The sequence below is a fragment of the Pteropus vampyrus genome, unplaced genomic scaffold (genome assembly GCF_000151845.1).
Source record: "Pteropus vampyrus isolate Shadow unplaced genomic scaffold, Pvam_2.0 Scaffold15, whole genome shotgun sequence".
NCBI classification, from domain to species: domain Eukaryota; kingdom Metazoa; phylum Chordata; class Mammalia; order Chiroptera; family Pteropodidae; genus Pteropus; species Pteropus vampyrus.
In genome coordinates this window covers 4,168,366-4,190,956 of record NW_011888796.1, presented here as the reverse complement: position 1 = coordinate 4,190,956, position 22,591 = coordinate 4,168,366, and the positions used below count along the sequence as shown (strand labels likewise).

The 22,591-nt window shown below is 40.1% G+C and overlaps 2 protein-coding genes and 1 non-coding gene across 6 annotated transcripts in view; 2 read left to right on the top strand and 1 right to left on the bottom strand.

Annotated features, from left to right (window-relative positions):
- Window positions 1-222: 222 nt before the first annotated feature.
- Window positions 223-286, bottom strand: LOC111735936. Its single transcript, XR_002779018.1, has one exon. It is a non-coding gene; the product is annotated as a small nucleolar RNA SNORD2 (small nucleolar RNA).
- Window positions 287-4,520: 4,234 nt separating this feature from the next.
- Window positions 4,521-7,265, top strand: HSPA2 (heat shock protein family A (Hsp70) member 2). The gene has a single exon (XM_011384462.1). The coding sequence runs from the start codon at window positions 4,892-4,894 to the stop codon at window positions 6,797-6,799; it is 1,908 nt and encodes a 635-aa protein (XP_011382764.1). The 5' UTR covers window positions 4,521-4,891; the 3' UTR covers window positions 6,800-7,265.
- A 4,727-nt stretch (window positions 7,266-11,992) lies between these two features.
- PPP1R36 (protein phosphatase 1 regulatory subunit 36) overlaps window positions 11,993-22,591 on the top strand; it is a 21,214-nt gene continuing 10,615 nt past the window's right edge. Inside the window, exons 1-5 of one of the 4 annotated variants that reach the window (XM_011384443.2) lie at window positions 11,993-12,110; window positions 12,976-13,040; window positions 20,720-20,806; window positions 21,326-21,423; window positions 21,522-21,588. In XM_011384443.2, the coding sequence (XP_011382745.1) occupies window positions 12,042-12,110; window positions 12,976-13,040; window positions 20,720-20,806; window positions 21,326-21,423; window positions 21,522-21,588 (386 nt within the window). In that variant the 5' untranslated portion in view covers window positions 11,993-12,041. The other 3 variants (XM_011384446.2, XM_011384455.2, XM_023527059.1) reach the window with 3 other exon arrangements.

Below are 22,591 nucleotides of genomic sequence, written 5' to 3'. Positions count from 1 at the left end.
TCATGGCAAACACATACAGCAATAAATTATTTAGGTTTCTTTATAATACAAAAAGAAATAATTATTTATAAAATCCACTGACATAATATTGAGGGTTAATTAACTCTCTTTCAGAGGGTTAATTCATTTCTCAAAATAACACACATAATTTACTCATAGAAATAAGTTCCTAACCAGTAAAATTCATTTTATTTTCAGTTTAAGAATTTAATAATTTTTTTCAAGTGATCAGTTATGAGTATACATTTTAGGTCAGTCTTGAACAATGATTGCCATCATTTCACTTAATTTAATTTTACTTAATAAGTGTCAACAATAATGGCACAAATTGAATCTGATTCTCCATGTATAAGACAACAGCCTCACTTCTTTCAGGTTATTTCAGACTACTCCCCAAGAGTCTGTCCTCCTAGTTAGCACTCTACAAAACTGAAGTAGGCTCAATTTGTCTGCTATTGTCACAGATTTACTTTTCTTCTGAAAAAGCCTCTATTACAGGTTTGGATCTCATAGTCTTCCATGCCAGACATGGTAGTGTCCTACTCCAGGCGACTGTGTATCTACAATTTAATTATAATTTTTAAAGACAGTTTTCCAAGACTCAAAGAAACAAATGGCGAAAAATGTCCTACAGTGACAAGTGATTGGAGAAATATTTTGAGACAGAGTACTTCTAAAGAATTATAAAATGGCACTATTTACAGAGATCTTAAATATAATAATTAGTTTGACTTTAATTTGCGTGTAGGTCCTCAAATTATAGGCTGCTACTTGCCCCACCTCTTCAGGCCAATATCGCCTCCTCAAAACAATCCACAAACTTTACGAAGTTCTGCCTGGGTAGGGATTGAGAGGGTTCCAGAAAATTCATAAATTTTTTTTCCCTGGTAATTCTGGAAAAATTTATTCTTTCTCAGTCTCCTTAGGGGAGGCCTGAGTACCCATACACATAGTTTTAGACCTTATTTTATTCATCTTTTTATCTCTAGTACTAATATTTTCAGGTGAGAATTTGTTTCAACTTTTGATCTTTGTAGTATAATTTAGTACAGAAATGTAATATGTAGGCAGAGACTCTTCCTCTTCTACAGGAAGAAAATAAAGTGATTCCAGTTTTTGGTTAAATAATGTGCATCAGGTCACTTTTAATAAACACTGAGCTAATGAATCACTATTATGTTCCAGGTACTCTTCCAGATGTTGGGGATTGATTAGAAAAGATTTGGCATATATTAAAGCTGTTGTGTTTTCCAGACAGGGTGGAACTTCAGTCTTTGGATTTTAAAAATATTTTGAAACACCTAGCATTTGTAATCTGCCAAACAGATTTCACTTGTTGAAATCAGTAGTAATTTCTATGTCAGTAGAATTAGTGAACTTAGTTTCACATGAATGTTAACAAGTTTTAAAAATCAATTGTAAAAGTATAAAGAAGAAATTTAGAAAAATTGCTGATAATCCTACCATCTAGAGATAACTAATTTTGATGCATTTTTCATACACATAACATTATCCTACATTAGGATAAGAAGATACAAAGTCTTCTATCTTACTTTTCTACTTAACTATATCAAAAACTTTTCTGTATTATTAAAATTCCTATAAACAATTTTTATGGCTACATAATCATCATACAGATGTACTATAATCGATGCAATCATTTTCTTATTGTCAATTATTTAAGTTATCTTTTTAATGTTGCTGTTATCATAAATAATACTACCTGAATGTTCTATTATTTCCTTAGGATGAATCCCACAGGGTAATGCTAAATGAAGGGTATGATCTTATTTAAGGTAAAGAAAAAATACTGTCACATTGCCCACCAATAGAGTTGACCTGTTTTGCTGCACTATTGCTGGCATTGATGAATATTATTTACTTATAAATATGGTAATTTGATCATTTTTAATGGGGTATGTTTTTTGTTTTTGTATTTTGTATGTCTTTAATAAAGTTTGAGCCACAATAATCAGATAAAAGAACAAAATATTTTAAAAAATCAACACAAATAAGGAACAATGTAAAAATTCCAAGAATGCTCAGTGTAATATAATGTTCTAGAACTGCAAAAGTTTACTTTATATAAAATCAAAATGCAAATATTGTGTCTTTTTGGGAAAAGCTCAGGATGCCATCTAAAGTATGAAACATAAAACATTAATTTACTAGGTGAAAAGTTAGAATAGAAAAAATATATATAGCTGAAGAAAATGCAAGTAAATTGCTATTATTTTTTCGAAAAGCTGTGTTAAAGATGATTGTGGTGGTTAGATTGCAAGATTTGTTTGTAATTGTGCATAGGGATAGTACATAGTTACTAAGAACTCTCTTCTGAAGCTCTAGTTTTAGTATGTGTGTGTAAGAACTGTCATGTTTGCTTTTTTGCTATTTTACTTTGCTTGAAGTTAAGTGTGTGAGGGCTGAGTGAATACAAGTGATCTGACGATTTTTTGTTTCTTACAGCTCTTTCTGCTTTCAATGGCAGCTGGGACCCTGTCTCTAAATCACATTGTATTATCAGTTAAACAAAGAATGTAGATTGCTCTCCAGCCCACTAATTCTCTCTCTTTCTCATTCTTTTTTTTACTATATAAAACCCAACAATTTGCAAGAATAAAATCAAGAGATATGTACTTACAATTTAAGACACGTTTAATAGAAACCTTTCGGTTTTCTCTGTTTTTCTAATATTTTCTTTAAAAGATTTCCTAGTTCGATTTTTTTCTTTACCTTTCTTTCATAGTAAAGGAGATGGGAATGTAGATAAAGCCAGTACTATTTAACTAATGAGATTAGCAGATTAGTAGCAAGTGTGTTTTTAAAGACTGAAAATTACACACACAATTAGATAAAAGAAACTTAAATGTTCATTGATTGACTTTGTAGGGTTCTGTCAACATTACTTATTGGTCACAGATTGCTTAAGTGTTTCTCAGACAAAAACTTTTCTCCAGCACTGTCTCATACAACTTTGATATGGGCTATACATTACTAGTCTCCACCAAAGGATGGTTCCTCTCTCTCAGGAAAAAAAAAAATCATGGCACATAAAGCTCTTAAATGTATCCTGTTCACCTGAAGACATATTTCTTGCTTGTATCCCTCCCCTTGTAGTGACACTAATCTATACAGAACACGTAGTTGCCCCAGCACACACTACTTTCCTCTTTCCACATGCTACTACAAACCTATACAAAGAACGCCTTTCCTCCTCTCTTTGCTGGCAAACTTCAGCGCCTGGCTCAGGCATGTCATCTCTTTCAGGAGGCTCTACCAACATACTTTTTCCCTCTCCGGATGTGCCCCTCCTTTGTGTTCCCATAGCACTTCTCTCAATTATGTTTACTTCTTTATTAGACTCTCAACCTCATAAAGACAATCTCATTTGTCTTTTTACTCTCACATAGTAGGTACCTGTTAAAATTTGTTGAATGAATGTCTACAGCTTCTTCCATATGTAAACTATTAGCCCAGCAATTTTGTTGTTCTCTTTCAAGAGCCCTTTTATAGGAGTCTGCTTCTATCTCATCACCTGGCGCCAGACAGTACTTTCAAACTTATTCTCATATCATAAAATGAATTGCGCTCCTTTCCACTTACCTTCTCTGAGGGTTATGCCTGTAATGTAACTTCGGCATAGCTAAAGAAAATAATCTCATTCGGTTAAGCTGTCATAAACATGACTCTGTCATAAACACGATCGCATGTGTGTATGTTGGGGTTGAGAGAATAGGGCTGGGCGTGAGACTGGATTATTTTACGGTGCTTCAACGTGAGGGTTTTAATTATACATCTTCCTGTGATGAACTCAAAGCGGCGGATAAAGCACTTGAAACCAGAAATAAGAAGAGACGAAATAAGGACGCTTAAAGTGTAAGGATAAGCAGGAAAAATGGGAAGAAGAGTTGCAGGCACTCGTGTCTCCCACGCCGCAGGCCTGCACGTGGCGCGTCAAAGAAGTCGGCCTCTCCAGACGCTCTCCTGGGTTCCTATTGTCCTCGCCTGCCAGGCAGTTTATCTCGAGCGCTCCCACACACTGAGACGCTGCGAAGTACGCAAAGAAAAATTCCAGGAGGCCGACAGCCAGTACCAGTAACTTCAGTGTCATTTCTTTTCGTCCCCGCCTGGGGGGAAACCCTCATGCCGAGGCCATGCCAACATTAAAAAAGCAGGCTCTGGCCCTGTTTCCTCGGTGCGGCCAAATCAATAAATTGCCCTGCCCCTGCGTGCTACATTAGTCGGTACAGTTAGCACTGAACTGCATTTAAGGACTAGGAACAGAGGGAACCGCCGAGGTGGCTCGGGTCTCCCGCTCCCCTTCCGCTCTCCTCATCGCGCCACGCCCCAGACTTTCCTTCCCCACCCTACTTGGGAGTTCGCACTGCTCATTGGTCACCTGACCTGTCAATCCAATGGATGTCGATAAATCCCGCCTTATGGAAGGCAAAGATCTCGAAAAACCGCGTTTACCTGGCGGGGATGACGAGGAGGTGCGCGAGCCTAACGCCCCCAAGCTGCAGGAGGCGCGTGAGGTGCCGCGAACACCTGCCGCAGGGAGACGAGGGAGGGGCATTATTTGCATAACGGCCGCCCCTCGCCTCCTCGCGCGGGATAGGGTCCCGCCCCTCACTTAACTTGAAATCTGTTGGGCCACGGGCGGGTCACTCCGACCCAGGCAAGCCTTGGCGGGCGGTTCTGGGAGCGGATTGGCTCTGGGAGTTTCCACAAGGCGGCAGGGAGGCGGCTATAAGAGCGGGGAGCCGAGCGGGGGGAGAGGGAGAAGTGGTTGCACTCGCGGTGTCCGGTGCGAGGCGACCGTTAGTTGACGCCGCGGATTTTCTGTCCCTGATATTCTCGCCTAACGTCGCTTGCCTATTTTTCAGTCAGGATGTCTGCCCGCGGCCCGGCTATCGGCATCGACCTGGGCACCACCTACTCGTGCGTGGGGGTCTTCCAACATGGGAAGGTGGAGATCATTGCCAACGACCAGGGCAACCGCACCACCCCCAGCTACGTTGCCTTTACTGACACCGAGCGCCTCATCGGTGACGCCGCCAAGAACCAGGTGGCCATGAACCCCACCAACACCATCTTCGACGCCAAGAGGCTGATCGGACGGAAGTTCGAGGACGCTACAGTGCAGTCGGACATGAAGCACTGGCCTTTCCAGGTGATCAGCGACGGGGACAAGCCCAAGGTGCAGGTGAGCTACAAGGGGGAGACCAAGGCGTTCTACCCCGAGGAGATCTCGTCCATGGTGCTGACCAAGATGAAGGAGATCGCCGAAGCCTACCTGGGGGGCAAGGTGCAGAGCGCGGTCATCACTGTCCCTGCCTATTTCAACGATTCGCAGCGCCAGGCCACGAAAGACGCCGGCACCATCACGGGCCTCAACGTGCTGCGCATCATCAACGAGCCCACAGCGGCGGCCATCGCCTATGGCCTGGACAAGAAGGGCTGCGCGGGCGGCGAGAAGAACGTGCTCATCTTTGACCTGGGCGGCGGCACCTTCGACGTGTCCATCCTGACGATCGACGACGGCATCTTCGAGGTGAAGTCCACAGCCGGCGACACCCACCTGGGCGGCGAGGACTTCGACAACCGCATGGTGAGCCACCTGGCGGAGGAATTCAAGCGCAAGCACAAGAAGGACATTGGGCCCAACAAGCGTGCGGTGCGGCGGCTTCGCACTGCCTGCGAGCGCGCCAAGCGCACCCTTAGCTCGTCCACACAGGCCAGCATCGAAATCGACTCGCTCTACGAGGGTGTGGACTTCTACACGTCCATCACCCGCGCCCGCTTTGAGGAGCTCAACGCCGATCTGTTCCGCGGAACTCTGGAGCCTGTGGAGAAGGCGCTGCGCGACGCCAAGCTTGACAAGGGCCAGATCCAGGAGATCGTGCTGGTGGGAGGCTCCACCCGCATTCCTAAGATCCAGAAGCTGCTGCAGGATTTCTTCAACGGCAAGGAGCTGAACAAGAGCATCAACCCTGATGAGGCGGTGGCCTACGGAGCCGCGGTGCAGGCGGCCATCCTCATCGGGGACAAGTCAGAGAACGTGCAGGACCTGCTGCTGCTCGATGTCACCCCGTTGTCGCTCGGCATTGAGACGGCTGGCGGCGTCATGACCCCACTCATCAAGAGGAACACCACGATCCCCACCAAGCAGACGCAGACCTTCACCACCTACTCAGACAACCAGAGCAGCGTGCTGGTGCAGGTGTACGAGGGCGAACGGGCCATGACCAAGGACAATAACCTGTTGGGCAAGTTCGATCTGACCGGGATCCCCCCGGCGCCCCGCGGGGTCCCCCAGATCGAGGTCACCTTCGACATCGACGCCAACGGCATCCTCAATGTCACCGCCGCCGACAAGAGCACCGGTAAAGAAAACAAAATCACTATCACCAACGACAAGGGTCGTCTGAGCAAGGACGACATTGATCGGATGGTGCAGGAGGCGGAGCGGTACAAATCGGAAGATGAAGCCAATCGCGATCGTGTCGCCGCCAAAAACGCGGTGGAGTCTTATACCTACAATATCAAGCAGACGGTGGAAGACGAGAAACTGAGGGGCAAGATTAGTGAGCAGGACAAAAACAAGATCCTCGACAAGTGCCAGGAGGTCATCAACTGGCTCGACCGAAACCAGATGGCAGAGAAAGATGAGTATGAACACAAGCAGAAAGAGCTGGAAAGAGTGTGCAACCCCATCATCAGCAAACTTTACCAAGGCGGCCCCGGCGGCGGCGGGTCTGGAGCCTCCGGGGGACCCACCATCGAGGAAGTGGACTAAGCTTGCACTCGAGTCAGCGTAAACCTCTTTTCCTCTCTTTATTTTTTTTTTTCCTTTTATTTTTGTTTCTTTTTTGAAATGTCCTTGTGCCAAGTACAGATCTGTTGTTGGAAGTCGTTAGTCTGGTGTATGCATATGAAAGGAAAGATACCATAACTTAGTTTAATTGTAAAAGGTTAGTTCTAAAGTTTGATTTTAAAAAACATTTGAGGTTTCTCTTTAATGCATTTTGCATGTTTGCTGACTTGGGCAGTTTTGGTTAGCTTAGTTTGGAGATGGGAGACCTGAAGTTTGCACACGTTTGGTGGAAGCTTGGTAACAATAAAATATATAGAAGCTTGAATTGTTTATTTTTATGTACTACTTTAAGGAAAGTAAACATCGCAGTAAAGTCAAGGACAGGCATTCTTTTTGCAAGCAATTGCATAAATACAAATTTAAAGTAAAGCTGAAATTGATCTCAAAATTACTGTCTTGGAGTTTTTAATTTTCCCTTGGTATTGCTTTACATATGTTGGTCTTTAACTAAGTAGGATATTAAGGTGAAATTTATTTAACTCAATCTTGTCTAATTCTCAGATGAGGTTCCTGCTTTGAATTACTAACAATTTAAGGGAGAAGTTCTGGGTAAACTTTTTTTCTCCTCTTTTAATACAGAAACCAGACTGGGGTCTTCCAGTGTACCCAGACTCCTAAGGCTTGGCTGTTCAAGTGACAGTCACCTGAATAGTCCAGCAAAATACAAGCTATATTCTGGGGTTAAGTGTAAAATGATTCTTTTTCTAAACAAAAGCTGAAGCAGGAGTTGTCTTCTGATAATAGTACAAAGTAGTTTAAAACGTTGCTCTCTATGACATATAAGTGCCTGAAACTAGAGCCAGTAGACAAACTTTAACGCCACTTAATATTGGGTCCAAATTTGGTCAAACTTGTTTTAATTTTCTAGTAAAACAGCTCAACTTATGAGCATAAGGCAAATTTCATAAGGATATGTTTCCAGCAGGTATAATTTCTTAGGGAATAGGAGATGATATAGTCTTTTTCTGATTTAAGAATCATAATGCTTTTGCAATACCTGCCTTAAATCACTAGAATAGATTTCTTTTCATAAAGGGAAACTGCAGGATAGCCCTATATTTTGTTAATATACAGCTTGTTCATTTTCTTACATATCCGAGTTGAGATTGTTACAGATTGGACTATTGTAACCCTCTGGGAGCCACTATTCCTGGACTTAAGCTTTAAAATCCACATATTTGGGAGAAGGGGGTTCATGTTTATTTTTCAGTGGAATTACACTCCTGCTTTGTTCTGATTTATTCTCTATAAGGGGAACTTGGGAGAAATTCAGTAAAGCTGATTGGAAAATGCATAGTTAACCTAATGTTTTCACCACATACAGACATTTTGATATCTCTTTCCAAATAATGTTCATAAGATCACAGTGAATTATAGAAGCTATATTTTTAATTTAGTAGAGGACCTTTTATCATGCAGAGAGATTAACTTTTGAAATAATATAAAAATTAGAGAACAAATTAGCCTAGAAATATTGGATGTTGGTAATGACCCACTCACACAAGAGCTGAATTTTTTGTACATATATATATTTTTAAGCAAGTCTTCTTTTGGTTGGGGGATGAAGATAGAAAGGCAATTGTGAAATTGCTTCAAAATAAACTTAAAATTTTTAAGGTAATTGCTCTTTACACTGAAAAACTGAAGGTAACTTGCGTTTTTCAGTGCTGGTGTCAAGCAGGTGAAAAGTTTACAGCAAGGAGGCATTAAGGTGTTTTATTGACTACAAACTGTCACATAAACATTTGATAAGCTGCCTTGGTACTAACAGAACAGGTCAATAGTTGCCTTAGAGTGACGTTTAGAATTATTTTTTACCAAGATAATACCCATTCTATTAAACTTTTATTAGTCCTTTATTTGTCGAAAGTGTTTATCCCTTGCTTTAACTTCAAAATATAATGGAATCTTTAAGTGCAATTTGGTAGAGTCTGATTCCATTTAGACCTTACTTTAGAAGACATTAGTTTCTAAAAACATTAAAGACTACTAGTGGTAGTCTCTTTGATTCTGTGGCCTGGCCTCTGGCAACTAGCTATAACAATAACATCAATCTATGTAGATACTTCATTTTCTATTTTTTGAAAAGTAATTTGTAAAACACCTAGCCTTCTTGAGGGTTTTTATTTTTCTGTCTTCTCAAATTTACCTAGATCTGAATATTATTAAGATAAAGCCACCAAAGCAGCCATTTACTGTTTCCAGGGGTCAGCTGAAACTGGTAACCGAATAAGCCCTGGGAACTCCTTAGCAGATGTTAGATCAGCCATAGTCAAATGACAGTGGAAAAAGTACTTGATGTTAGGACAAGGGTAAATTACAGTTTAAGGAATAATTAAGCATCATTTGAACTTGAAAGTAGTGAGTATATTAGAGACTAATGGTCATGACTAAAGCAAATGCAGTACATATAGAATACTAAGGGATTAAAAAAATGCATTTCTCAAAGTAGGCACTTATATTCTTACCTGAATGTGTGGTTAACATAGTGCCCCTGTTTTGAGGCAATAAAACTAGACATCTGTCAGAATAAGATGTAACAGGTTGTTTATAGTATTTGAGATGTATGAAATTTCAAAACAAGTTCACTCTAAATTTTTTGGTATTAATTTGATATGTGCAATGGAATTTCGTTAAAACTTGATTTGTGCATTAGGAGATAGTAATGCTCCATATTGAAACTTAACATGCATAATAGGATATTTAATAAATCATCTAAGCAGTATGTCAAGGAGACTTGAGAATTTATCCTATATAATCTTAAACAGGAATACAACTTGGCTATCTAGATGAAGTCAAAAGATTTCTTTTATGAAGCTCAAATACTAGGTCCATGATAAGGCCTTCATCTATTTAAATTGAATATATTTTATTAAAATTTACTGTGATGGATGTTTCCCTTGAGCTTTTGAACAGGAATTAAATTGAAGTTTTAAAAAATCAAATTCATACATCCCAAGACATTTGCTAAAGGAATATATATGTTTAGGTTAAGGGACAACAAATATTCAATTGTTTCTGTATTTTTAATTTATAGATAGGTATGAGAAAATTGTTTCAAAGGACTGTCTTTAAGCATTGGTATTAAATAGAATTTCATTCTTTAAAGAAAAAGTATGGAGCTTTAGAAAAAGCCCAGTATTTATTCCTGATATAGCTTTTAGAATGGAAATATTTTAGGGTATATGCATTTCTGAAACTTAATAGGGTGGTACTTAATGCTGAAATGTCTTTTAGAACAAATAAGAAGCCATAGCTTTTCCTTCAATCTTTTCAATATAGATTAGGTTGTAAATTCAATATTGGAAGTAAGCCACCCAAAATGAAGTTGCTAATTCAAATATTGACATTGCTGCTTTAATTTAACATTTTCATTTTTAAAGGTAGAATTGTAACACCATGAAAACATGTCCATTATGACTTTTTCATAATATAAGCATGCATTATATTTGATTAATGTCTTGGGCCTAAAATCTGAGACCAGCAATTTAGTTTTGTGTTGTATGTTCTTAGTTATATAACCTTGGAAAGTTTCAATTAGGAAAAAAAAATCTTTCTCTCATAGGACACTTGGAATTATTAAATATTTATTCTTACTTTATAACATGAATTTTTTTAAAGGGAAAATTATCTTTCCATTTTAGGTTGCGAATTTCTAATGTCATTTAAAAAAACTATTTGATGAAAACTCTAACTTAAGAAATGAGTGGGTAACTTTAAATAATTAAGAGTCATAAAAGCAATCTTATATTCCTTCTTTTGTTAGAGTCTGGTAATACAGAAGTATAAGATGTTCCCTTCAAAATTATAGAAATTTTCCTTTAAATATTACATCCCTCTAGCACATGTGAAATAACTTGTCATGTAACTTTTTATGTAGGTCATTTTTTTGGGTTCTCAACTCTTATTTTTACCTTAGTTTTGTACATTAGACAGCCTGAAGTTAAACTATGGTGAGGTGTGAAAGATCTTTGGTTTTCTATTAGCATTTCTTCACTCATTGGGATAAACTGAAGAGGTTGGCTGAAGCGTGGTTTTCCTCATAATGCTTGTGAGGTGGATGGATTCCATCCAGAATCCTTGGTCTTTCTTAGGCCTCTCTGGAGCTTCAGCTTATTATTTCTCCCTGTTCTCCCCACCCTAAGTTATACGCACTGCTTGGTGAAAAAATCTATTCCTTTTCAAATGAGTCATCTTGTAGGCAGCCTCAAGGCAGCACTGCCAGTGTATAAGTAGGTGGGTTTTTATATGCCTGAGACAACCAGAACAGCTGCCAGCAATGGACTCAAGTGAATAAAAGGTAAATCTGGATGATTACAATTTTATACCACTGTAAACAGTGATTGTCTTTTTTATGGGAGTTTATGAGAGTATACAATCACCAACTATTTACTAAGCATCTATTGTACTAAGTAAACGGGATTAAAAGAATATATGAGGCAGTCCCAGTCATCTAGTGTCATCTAGCATTGCTTATATCAGTGTGGGAATGAAAGAACCGTAATCTTTATATCAATTCAATTGCAAGAGAGAATTACAAGACACGTGATTTCAAAAGTGTAAATGTAAAAATATCAATTGAATACCCATTGACACAAAGCAAGTTTCTTTGAGCAACACTAATTTTGAGTACTTATTAAGGGTCGTGATTTACACATATTACTCCTTGAAAATCCTCCTAACCTCTGATTTGGGTATCTTCAGAAATAGGATCAGTGCTGTCTCGTCCTAGATTCCACATCTAGCTATGCAGCAGAATCAAGTTTTGAAAACCCAATTTCCACGCTTTCTCCCCTCATCTCCCCCAAATCAACCTAGTATCAACCTGCATTTGAACTTAATTTTGTGCTATTAAAGTTTGGATCTGCCTTGTGGAAATGAATCTAGTTATTCCAATTAAAAGAAAATAGTGAAGTGATTTAGTTCACGGTTGGAAATATGAGTACTAAAGAAATACCACCCCCCACCCCCCACCCCCCACAACCGGCAGCTTTGCTATGGAAACGACAACAAGCCACCACAGCAAAGGCTGCGTGCGGGAAGGTGGGTTTGCCTCAGGCGGAAGCGAGATCCGCGCCCCCATCCGCCCACCTCCGAGCCGTGCGTTCAGGGCGTTGGCGGCCGGTTGCCTCGGCGACGCGGTGAGGCGTCCCGAGAGAAGGCCATGTTTCAGATGCCGGAACTTTTTCCGAGGAGGAGGGGGTTGGACACGCCGGGAGCTTTCGGGCCGGATGTAAGTGCAGCCTGGGTCGCCTTGACCCGCGCGGCGGGTGGAAGGCAGGCAGTGCTGCCCCTGCCCGACCCGCGGAGCCCGAGACGACTCCGTGGCAGGGCCCGAACGCCCTTGTTCCCCTCTGCCCTCTGCCCACTGGAGCCGCCGCATATGCCCTTGGATGAGTGGACTCGGACACAGGGGTATATTTGCCTACAAAAACAAAACTATGCAGGTGTATTCGGCAAACGGCCAGAATTGATTCTGGCTCCCTACGCAGATATTTTTTACGAAAATTCCACCTCACCACTTCTAATTGGTTGGTTGCAAAATAAATAGCCCTGCTGCGAAGGAAGCAGCCCTACTCTGAGAGGGATCCCAGAGAGGAAAGGCTAGTTAGTGGGTCGGTAGCTACCAGAGGTGGTAAGGGTCAACTTGTTCTTTGTCGACTTCCTCTGCAGGGTGGGTCAGTGTTAGAGCAGGCTCCTCCTGTTAGGAGTGTCTAACTACTCTACAAGCTTGAGGCTGCCCTGGGTATCAGTTTATTGTGGTCTGAGCCAGTGAATCGGTCAGTTGCTAGGACGGGCTTTGAGATAGTGCAGGCTAAGTGAAGTTTCCTTCCTTCTCTTCCTCTCCTTCCTCCCTTCCCTCTCTCTTTCCCTCCCTCTTTCCCTTTCCTTCCTTCCCCCCTTCTTTCCTTTCTATGGAAACTACATCTAAAAAACAATAAAAAAGGATAAAATCCTGGCCTCAGGTTAGGAAAAAACACTTTAAGATTCTACATCTTTATTGAATAGAGCAACAGGCGAGGATTGTTAAACTTTCATTGTGACATGTGGATTGTAAATTGAGCTTTTATTTTTGCTGCAATCATTTCATTTTACAGCAGTTGGGATTACGATTAGGCATGTGGTACTGGAAAGATGAAACCAAAACCCTTGAATTCAGAAGGTAAGTTTTAATACAAACTTTATTATAGCTTTTATAAAAATTACATGTGCTTGGGGTAAAAAAAATTTCAAGCAATACAAACGGGTATAAAGAATAAAATAAATGTCTGTCGAAATCCCACCCGTGTAAGCCCCTCAATGGCAGGAACTATCTTACTCATCTTCATGACTCTGGAGCTGTCTACAGAACTTGACAAAGCAGACACTCACTAAATGTTTATTGAACATGTTCAGTAAACCAACTAGATTCAAGCAGAGGAAGACTAGAGGCAGGGGACCAACGTTAGATAGTTACACAGGTAAGAAACAGAGTCAGGACTAAGTCCATGTTGATAGTAATGGAAGGACTAAGAAACTATTTAAGAGATGGAATTGACAGGATGTTTGGATAGAATTGATAGGATGTAGTGCCTGGATGTGAAGGGAGAGGGAGACATAGGTACTTATGTTGACACCCAGGTATCTGGGTGATTGAATGGCTGGGATTGCCTTTCACCCATATACAGAATAAAAGAGGCAAGACTGGCAATGTGTTTGTGGTTGCTGTTCACATGGATATATGTTTTAGGCTGTAGGACAAATGGGGCTGGAGGCCAGGAAAAGAGTTAGCTAAGCAGATATAGTTACATTATAAATATAATGACATATTTAATGTCAGTTAAACAAATAATTTAAAGGCTAAACATTAGTCACAATTGAAAGTTTCTATTTCGTAGAGTATTTATTTCAGTATTTGAGTAATCTGTCGTTTCCAAGGCAGTGATTTCAGTTTTTGTTCTCAAACATGTCACAGAAGCTTCTGTTGAGTAGCTCCTGAAACATCACACTCAGTGCGAGGTAGAAAGACAGCAAGATAGCTTTGGGAGAAGACAGACAAGAAAAACACAGGAGTCAAAATACATGTTAAAGCACAAGAACATGTAGATATAAATTTTAAGTGCCACTATTTCCTTTTTTCCTTCAAAATATTTTTTTTTGTTTTTTTAAAAATCTTTCTTGTTGTTTCTTTTGTCTTTTTAAAATTTCTTTTTCCAACATGTTCTTTTCTCAATCTTCATATATATTTCTGTGATGACAATTGGAACATTCTTTTACTTACTAATCTTTGTAAATGAAATTAATTTGTAGTATTTTTCAAGCTAATTTTTAGTGCTAATCTAAAAATAATCCACCTAAGTGGCACTATTTTCTGTACAAGTCTACTAATAAATTCACAGCTATCAATTTCACACCGACTTTCTTATTTATAAAATATTCATAAACCAAATTTTCTTTTGTTTTTTTACCAAGTTATTCTTTGAAAATAACTTGGTTGATTTCCACTAATTTGGGGCAATATACATGGGATAGTATGATTTAAAAGGTAGATTATATGACATGATGTTGAACAAAAAAGGCCAGACATAAAAATGTAAATACTGTTTGATTCCATTTATATAAGAGTTTAAAATAACAGCCAAGAAAAGAACTGTGATGATAGAGGTCAGAATAATGGCCATCTTTGGAGTTATCAGCTGGCAGGGGTGAAAATCTCAGAATATTCTGAGGTACTGGAAATAGCCTATATGTTGATCTGGGTGGTGGTTACGTGGGCATATACATAGTAAAAAGTTCATCAGGCTGTCCACTTAAGAGTTACGCACTTTACTACATGTAAGTTATACCTCAATTTAAAAAGTTAAAAATAAAAAACTCCAAACTCCAGACTCTGTGTAATAGACAAATTGGGGGCAGTTAGGAGAGATGGAAAAGGAATACCATGAAAAATAGGTGGGTGGGGGCAGCTCTTTTGTAGTGGGCAGCTTCCTGTTTAAGTAACTCAGTGTGGTGAATTTCAGAGTATCAGCATTACCTTGGGAGTCTAGCTGCTAGGGACAATACTAAGGAAGAGGAAAGCAAACCTTTATATGTTGTAGGTCAGAGTTAGTGTTTAGATTTGATGCATATATAGGTACCAATTTCCTTTTAAAGTCTAAGCATATCCTATGACAAAAGTATAGGTTTGAAGTCAGAGAGGACTCAAGGTGGACTCAAGAGGACTCAATACTCTTTTTTTCAGAGACAGTGTGGCAGAGACTTGTTACCCCAATGCATGGTGATGAGACAGGACAGAGGCAGAGGAGGTTAAGAGGTTACAGTGGTAAGAATGGGAACTGCAGAGGCAAAAGGTCTGTTCAGTCACTGTTCTCAGACCTACTTCTGTTTGGTACCACTCCACAAACCTTTACTGAGCGTACATGATGGAATTGCATCTATGCTCTAGAAAGCCCTCTGCCACTGTAGCATGGATGGTGAGATTATAACTGGGGAGACAAGATAATTATGCAGCAATCTAAGGGGGAGATGAAGACTTGCAGGAGAATGTAGAGTCAAAGACTCCTTCTAGAGCTAGCCAGAGAGAAAGAAATGATTAGAAGAGTCAGGAAAAACCCTGAGACACACAGGCCTTCAAAGGCAAAGAAGGTTTTCTAAGAAGAGGGAGAGTGGTCACAATGTCAGATGCTAAAGAGAGCTCAGGGTGGGGCAAATACTAAAAAGATGCCTTTCTTTGGATTTAACAAGTTAGGGGGTTGCTGGGGACCTAAGTGAGCAACAGTTTCAGGACAGCAGTAGGATGGAAATTAGATAAGGATTATTATCTAATTATAAATTATCTCTCATCTAGAAATTAGATGAGAGAATCTGAGATAAAGATGAGGAACTAACAAAAATATACTCTTATTGGTAAGTTTACCAGTGAAAAAGGAAAGAGATGTCAACCTTAGGGGGTCCAGTACTCAGAAACAAGGATTTTTGTGGGTTTTGTTTTAAAGGTAGGAAATTGTTTTGGGAGAAAGAAGAGATGGAAGAGAAGAGAAGGAAGGTATAAATAGGATAAAGATCATAGGTTAGCTTGGAAAAGATAGAAACAGCTTTTCCACTGACTACGGTGAGAAGGAGGTAATACAGACAGGAAAGCCTGGGAATTTGAAAGTGCAGGGAGGGATATCTATGCTGCTCTCCTTACTGATAATAAATCAGACCCTTCCAGTTACTCTTGGAAAGAGAATCTTTTGGTAGTAGTGCTGCTGATCCTAACTCTTCCCCCGAGATTGCTGTTCCCCTTGGTGCTCACTCACCAGTAATACCCACCACTGCCATACTGGGCTGGGCCAAGGCTGAGGGAAATCACATTTACCCAAGTACACTGATTTGAGTACCCAAATGGGGCCATTTCCTAAAGCCCAGAAGACAGGAAAGACTTCCCAGGAGAGATGATAGCCCAGCCAAGACCTGAGGAGGAGTAGGAGTTGACAAGGCAAAGGGAGGTTTGGTTGGGGAGGAGAGTGCGTTCTAGGCAGAAGGAACAGCATGTGCAAAAGTCTATTTTCGAGAGGGCATGGGACATGTTTGAGACTTAAGGCAGTTCAGTAGGCTGAATGTAGCGTTCCAAGTGTTGAGAGATAAAGTAGACCAGGGCGAGATCATGAAAGGTCTTGCATACCATGCTGAGATACTCGAACTTTCTTTAGAGGGCTCAGGTTTTAAGCAGGTAGGTAACCTGTGATTAGAACCACATCTTAGGAAGATGACTCTGTCTGCAGCATGAAATAGTAGTTCAAAGGGAGACAAGACTGGAAGTAGGGAGATCAGTTAAGAAGCAGTTGCAGAAATTTAGTTGACAGGTGATGGTGGCTACAATTGTGGTGGCAGAGAGAAGAGAGAGAAGTAGAGAAATTGGACAGATATTAAAGAATTAAGTGATTAATGGGCTGTAAGGGCTTAAAGGGTGATAGAGGAATCAAAGATGACGCCATTTTCTGACTTGGACACTTGGGTGGGTGAGTTGAGGGAAATAGGGATAGTGAATACAGTTTAAAGGGGAACGAGTTCAGTTTTGGATATACTGAATTTGAGGTGTCTGTAGGATGCCTGAACAAATGTGTCCAACAGGCAAATGTATCAGTTTTCATGTCTGCAGAAAGATCTGAACCTTAAATATAAATTTGTGAGTTATTGGTGTTAGTGGAGTAAATGAAATTACTCAGAGGAAGTGAGGAGAGCAACCAGATAGAAGCCTGAGATAGGCTCTCATTTAGAGAACTTGAGAAAAGGGGCTTTAGGAGACTAAGAAATAACAGCCAGAAATGGGGAGGAAAATTTGGAGTGTCATGAATCCAGATAATCTGCTTTGCAAAGTAACAGCTTGATCTCAGGGGCATTCACATTCTACCTGGAAGTCTCTTCCATGGTTTTAGTCTCCCTTCACATGGGGTAGGCCACCTTTTACAACCACTAGCCAACAGGAGTTTGCAGACTTCCAGGTGTTCTCAAGTTCACATCAAGAAAAGATGGTCTCTTTCTTCTTCTCCACCTTGCAGTTCCTGGCATCTTTCCTGGATGAATGACATTGGAAATCCTACCCTTGAGAGAAAACCTAGCTCCCTATTCACAGGCAGATCTTTCCTTACCTTTGTAGATTATATCCTGAGGGAGATATCTGTATCAAGATACAACAGCATACCCATAACCTTCATGCAAGAAATGGACACAGTAATGAGCAGGGAAAAGGTGGTCATTATTTCTTAATAGGTAGTTAAGGAAGAAATGGTAAAGAGTGGTTTGGAAGGAGACCTGGGTTCAGATCCTAACTCTCCTGCTTACTAAGTGGTTATTTGTCAAGTTACTTAGCCCTGCTAATTATCAGTTCTCTCACCTGCTGAATGAAATAATAAATACCTCGTGAGGAACAAATTGACAGTGTTATATAGCTCATCAGCATGCATGCCCATTTCTTATTTATTAAAGAGGGAATAACTATTCACTGGCCACATCTAGGTTGATATGCTTCACTTTGACACTGTCAGAAGTCCTATCCTTGTTTCAAATACCCCTACTCCCAGCTGGGAAACAATCAGTAGCCTGTATGAGTCTTTGCCAAGGTCATTGACTCCCCTGAAGACATACAACTGAGGAAACTACACCTCCAGAATCCCTGAACTTCTCTTGTTTTTTATTATGACCTAAGAGGAAACTAACTAACCACTGAAAAGCTCTTGTGTGAAAGCCAAAAGTGGTTCAGCCCTCTGCATTTCAGTGATGGGTTCCAGAGGGAAAATATGATTGTTTTTCTCATTTATTTCAGGGCAAAAGGAAACAACATGATTATGTTATAATAGGAAAACACATTAACTAAATGCATTGTACGAAAGGTCCACATTCTAAGTGGATTGCCAGATTGAGGGGGAGACTGGAGACTATAGGAGGGTACAAAACTAGCTCTCACTGTAGTTTGGGAGCCAATCAGAGGGGCAATTCAAAGGACAGTTTTCAGTTAAAATGATGATTCTTAGTGATTCCAAATGCACTGTGAGCATAAGCTGCCTTTAGAGCTATGACAGGGCACTCACAAAGAGAAATCCATCTCCCTAACTGAACTAGAAAATGACTTCAGTCAAGGGAAAAACCACTCAGACAAGTGTGATGTAGGGAAGACATGTCCAGAGGTCAGAGAAAAAGGACTAGAGGCTTAGCAGTAAATGACAGACTGTTGGCTAAGGGAAGGCACTGCTTGCCACAAATTTCAAACACTGGGACATGGGTCAGCTTCTGTGTGCCTTCGTTCTCTCTGTCAATAAAGTGACAACCATGTACTAGATGATCTTTCAGATGTCCTCTACCCCTCAAATTTTATGATTCCATGATTTTATAATGCTGAGCTCGTTTGACTTAGTTCATAGACCTAATCTGCAAGATAGCCCCAAATGTATCCTTTCAGATTTCCTATTTTAGGACTCTCTGGCCTCAAATAATCTCAGGCAAACTAATAGGGCAAGAAATTTTGAATTCCAGGGATGAGACTGAGAAAAGGATAGGAGATAGCAAGTTCATTTGCAATTAACTTAGCTTGGGTATTTCTATCTCGTCTCATCTAGAGAAGAGAAACACTGGAGAGAGCTGGTGACCTGAGGCTTCTTTAGCCTGGTAGGAAGTAACAGCCAATGCCTTGTAAGTGGCCAGAACACTGTGATGTTCCAAGGAAAAGTTTGAAAACAACTTTGTGTTCTTGTTTAGGATGGTTGTATTGAGGAAGGAGGTACTAACCTGCACATTAGACATCTAGCAAGCAGCATGGGCTTCAAAGAGCCTTTGGAAAATGTCTGAATGGATTTCACGTATATGCAAAATGAATGGAAGGAACAAAATAAAAGCAAAACAAAATGAAAACAGACTCATAGATACAGAAAACAAACTGATGATTGCCAGATGGGAGCAGGAGTTGGGGGACTGGGTGAAAAAGGTGACAGGATTAAGAAGTACAAATTGGTAGTTACAAATTAGTCAAGGGGATATGAAGTACAGCATTGGGAATCTAGCCAATAATATTATAATAATTATGTATAGTGCCAGTTGGTTACTAGATTAATAAGGGGATCACTTCGTAAGTTATATTAAATGTCTAACCACTGTGCCGTATACCTGAAACTAATAAACTAATATTGAATATCAACTCCAATTGAAAAATAAAAATTAAAAAATATATCTCAGTGTTTGGGAGATTTGAGTATTTCGTTAAAGGCTTTCTAAATGGTATGTCAATAGATATATTGACCACATACTGTTTCTTCCTGTATATCTCGTTTAACTTTGTTTTTAATTATTCAGGTTATAAATCAACACATTCTTCTTATTAAAAACCTCAAGTAATACAGAAGTATACAGATGTGGAAGATAGGTCTCTTCCTCACAGTCTGACTTCTCTGCCCTATCTGATCCTCCATCTCTCTTTGGAGGTAGCCACCATCAACATTTGGTATCTTTCTATTTCTTTTTCTCCACCTACCCTCGTCCCGGTGTATTTCAGCTGTCCCTGCCCCCACGGCTCCAAATGCCCAGTCCTTGGAGACCCGTGATAAGAGGAGCACCAGAAAGAATGAAAAGTTTAGGAATCATCCACTGAACAACTTGATGCCAATGGTTAAAAAAAAAAAAGAAAAAAAATACAAAAAAAAAAAAAATCACTCCCTTGAGGTGGCATCATGTAATGCTTTTAGGAGCAGACCTGTTCTACAACCTGAATATTGCCAGGAGTTACCCTGAACAAGCCCAGTCCCGTCTGATCTCAGAAGCTAAGCAGGTTCGGGCCTGGTTAGTACTTGGATGGGAGACCACATAGGAAGACCAGGTGCTTAAGTATAAAAAATAAAAAGGGATTGTAAGCTGACAAGGTCCTTGCAATCTGTGAGGTCAACCAAGGGTTGCCTCACCTAAAAAATAAATAAATAAAATTGGCAGTAATAGTAATATTTTTCTCATAGAGTTGCTGTGAGGATTAAATAAGATTATAGATAAAAGCCCTTGATGCATAAAAAGTACTCAATAAATCAAAAAATTCTTCCAAACTTATCATGAACTTTCTGTTTCTTGTGAAGTTACTGTACTATTTTCAGATGGAAATTTTTTTGTGTATGATGGTATTCTGGAGGCTGCTGACATGTAGAGGCTGGATATAAAGTCTGAAATTTTCATCTTTTTCTGGATGATTGTTCCATATGTAAATACATGAGTGGTTTACCTCGAATTCTCTTTAGAATCCACTCATAATATAGCTGGTTCTAAGGTTACATGAGCCATGGTCATGATATGATTAGCTTCCCCTGGAAAAAGGTTAAGTTCCTATTTTTCTCATTTCTATTACAGTTTTACACCTGCAGTAGAACTCAAGGAAAAGGGAAAGAAAGGCAAAGCAGTTCACTTTGCTGAAATTGATGGTCCAGCTTCAGAAAGGTATCTTAACTTCCCAACCATGGCAACGTTGCTCTTAGCACCTCTCAGCAGAATGGCTTAAGCCTTTAAAAACTCTAAGAAAGTATCATTCCCATTTTCCTAGGTTGAAATGTAAATACCCATCAAGGAAAGAGCATGCATTATTTCATAATTATGCTGGGAGTTAAAATAGTTCCTATGAATGTATCCCTGTGATAATTTGGCTATTAGCAAATTTTCAGCTCTTTATACATTTTTAAAAACCTGATAATGGTATCTACACCAGAGACAGATGATTTAAATGATCTATTTTGGATGGAATTGGTATTTACACTTATGTCAGGCAGTGTATATTACTCCTACCCCTAGTGTAGTACATACAGAGTTTAATAATGTACTCCTAAATGATCCTACATTAAAAGGAATCCGTGAATGAAACTCAAGCTCTCATTAATTTATAGTAAAAGCCTCATGCACCTCAGGATTAATACAACTAAAACCTTTCAAAGCACTACTAGAGACTGCTTTATTCTAAAACAGGTTGACAGATAAAAGGTTTGCTTCAAGAGATGCTAAGTCACCTCAAGCCTTAGAGAAACGAGGTCAGCAGGGCAACGTTACACTGCATGATGCTAAATGTGAGTAACTGTTTCCTCATCCTTACTTTCTCATCTGGTGTGAACCGCTAAAGCAGCTCTTTGTCTCTCTTTCAATTGTTCATCTTCTTTCCTTTCAGTTGTTGCTTTGCTTTTGCTACAAGAGACCGAGATGCAGCGGATTTTTTCTTTTTCAACATTTATGAGGTATGTAATGCTTGTGAGACACTTTAGACCTTCTATCCTTTATTTTGAAGTAATTCCATCTGATAAATGATGACAAACCTGAGTTTTGGAGAAAGGGCATGGGGCTGGCTCTATGCAAGCCGTCCTCTCAGGTCCCAAATCAAAGGAAGCTGGAAGCCCAAAATAAAGTTCCAGGGCAAGGAGTGTGGAGAGCATGTTGTCAGAGTCCCATAAAGGCTGCACTATATTTACAGAATAGTTTTTTACAGAAAACCTTTATTTACTATTTTATTTACTATTAAAACTATTTATTTACAGAAAAGAGTATACTCATTTACTGAAGATGAGTTTTCTCCACTAGTTGTGTTCAGCAGCCCCAACAAGTCCTGGGTGTGTGCCTCTGGGCGAGCTTCTTGGCCTTTCTAAGCCTCAGTTTCCTCAAATACAAAATTGGAAGTAATGGTGTCTCCGTATGGCTGTGCTTGGAAGGTGCTTCACATGGCTCCTGCACTTGCGAGTGCTCAGTGAGAGTTGGGTCTCCAAGATTATTGGCAGTCCTCCCAAATTTCCTCAGCATTCAGCAAAGGCTGCTTATGGCAAACACCTGAGATTCCCAGCCTAAAGCTTTATTTTGTGACAGGAGCATACTCAGCCTGGCTACTGGGCAAGCAAGGAGTTCTAGAGAATCTGCCCGAGGAGCAACCTTCAATCTGTGATGTGCCAGAGAGGGTGATAAATGAATATCTCAGCTTCCATCTGTCAGGATAACTCTGAGAAGTTTTCTGTACTGTCTCCCAGAATCCCCTACAGGGCTGAACTTCATTGGTCCATAGTGATAATGAACTTGTTAACCCCTTTCTTGGCTTCCTTCCCTTCACTATCTCACTTCCCCACTCTCCTATTGATGTTTCCTGAGATCTCTTTCCAAGTAAACTATTTACTCTCAAATCTTTGTCTCAGGATCTGTTTCTGGGAGAACCCAACCTAAGACAGGTAATTATTAATATCCTGGAAAAAAAAAAAA

Excerpts from the sequence above, each read along its gene's own strand:
- HSPA2 (XM_011384462.1), top strand. The coding sequence starts at position 4,892 with ATGTCTGCCCGCGGCCCGGCTATCGGCATCGACCTGGGCACCACCTAC.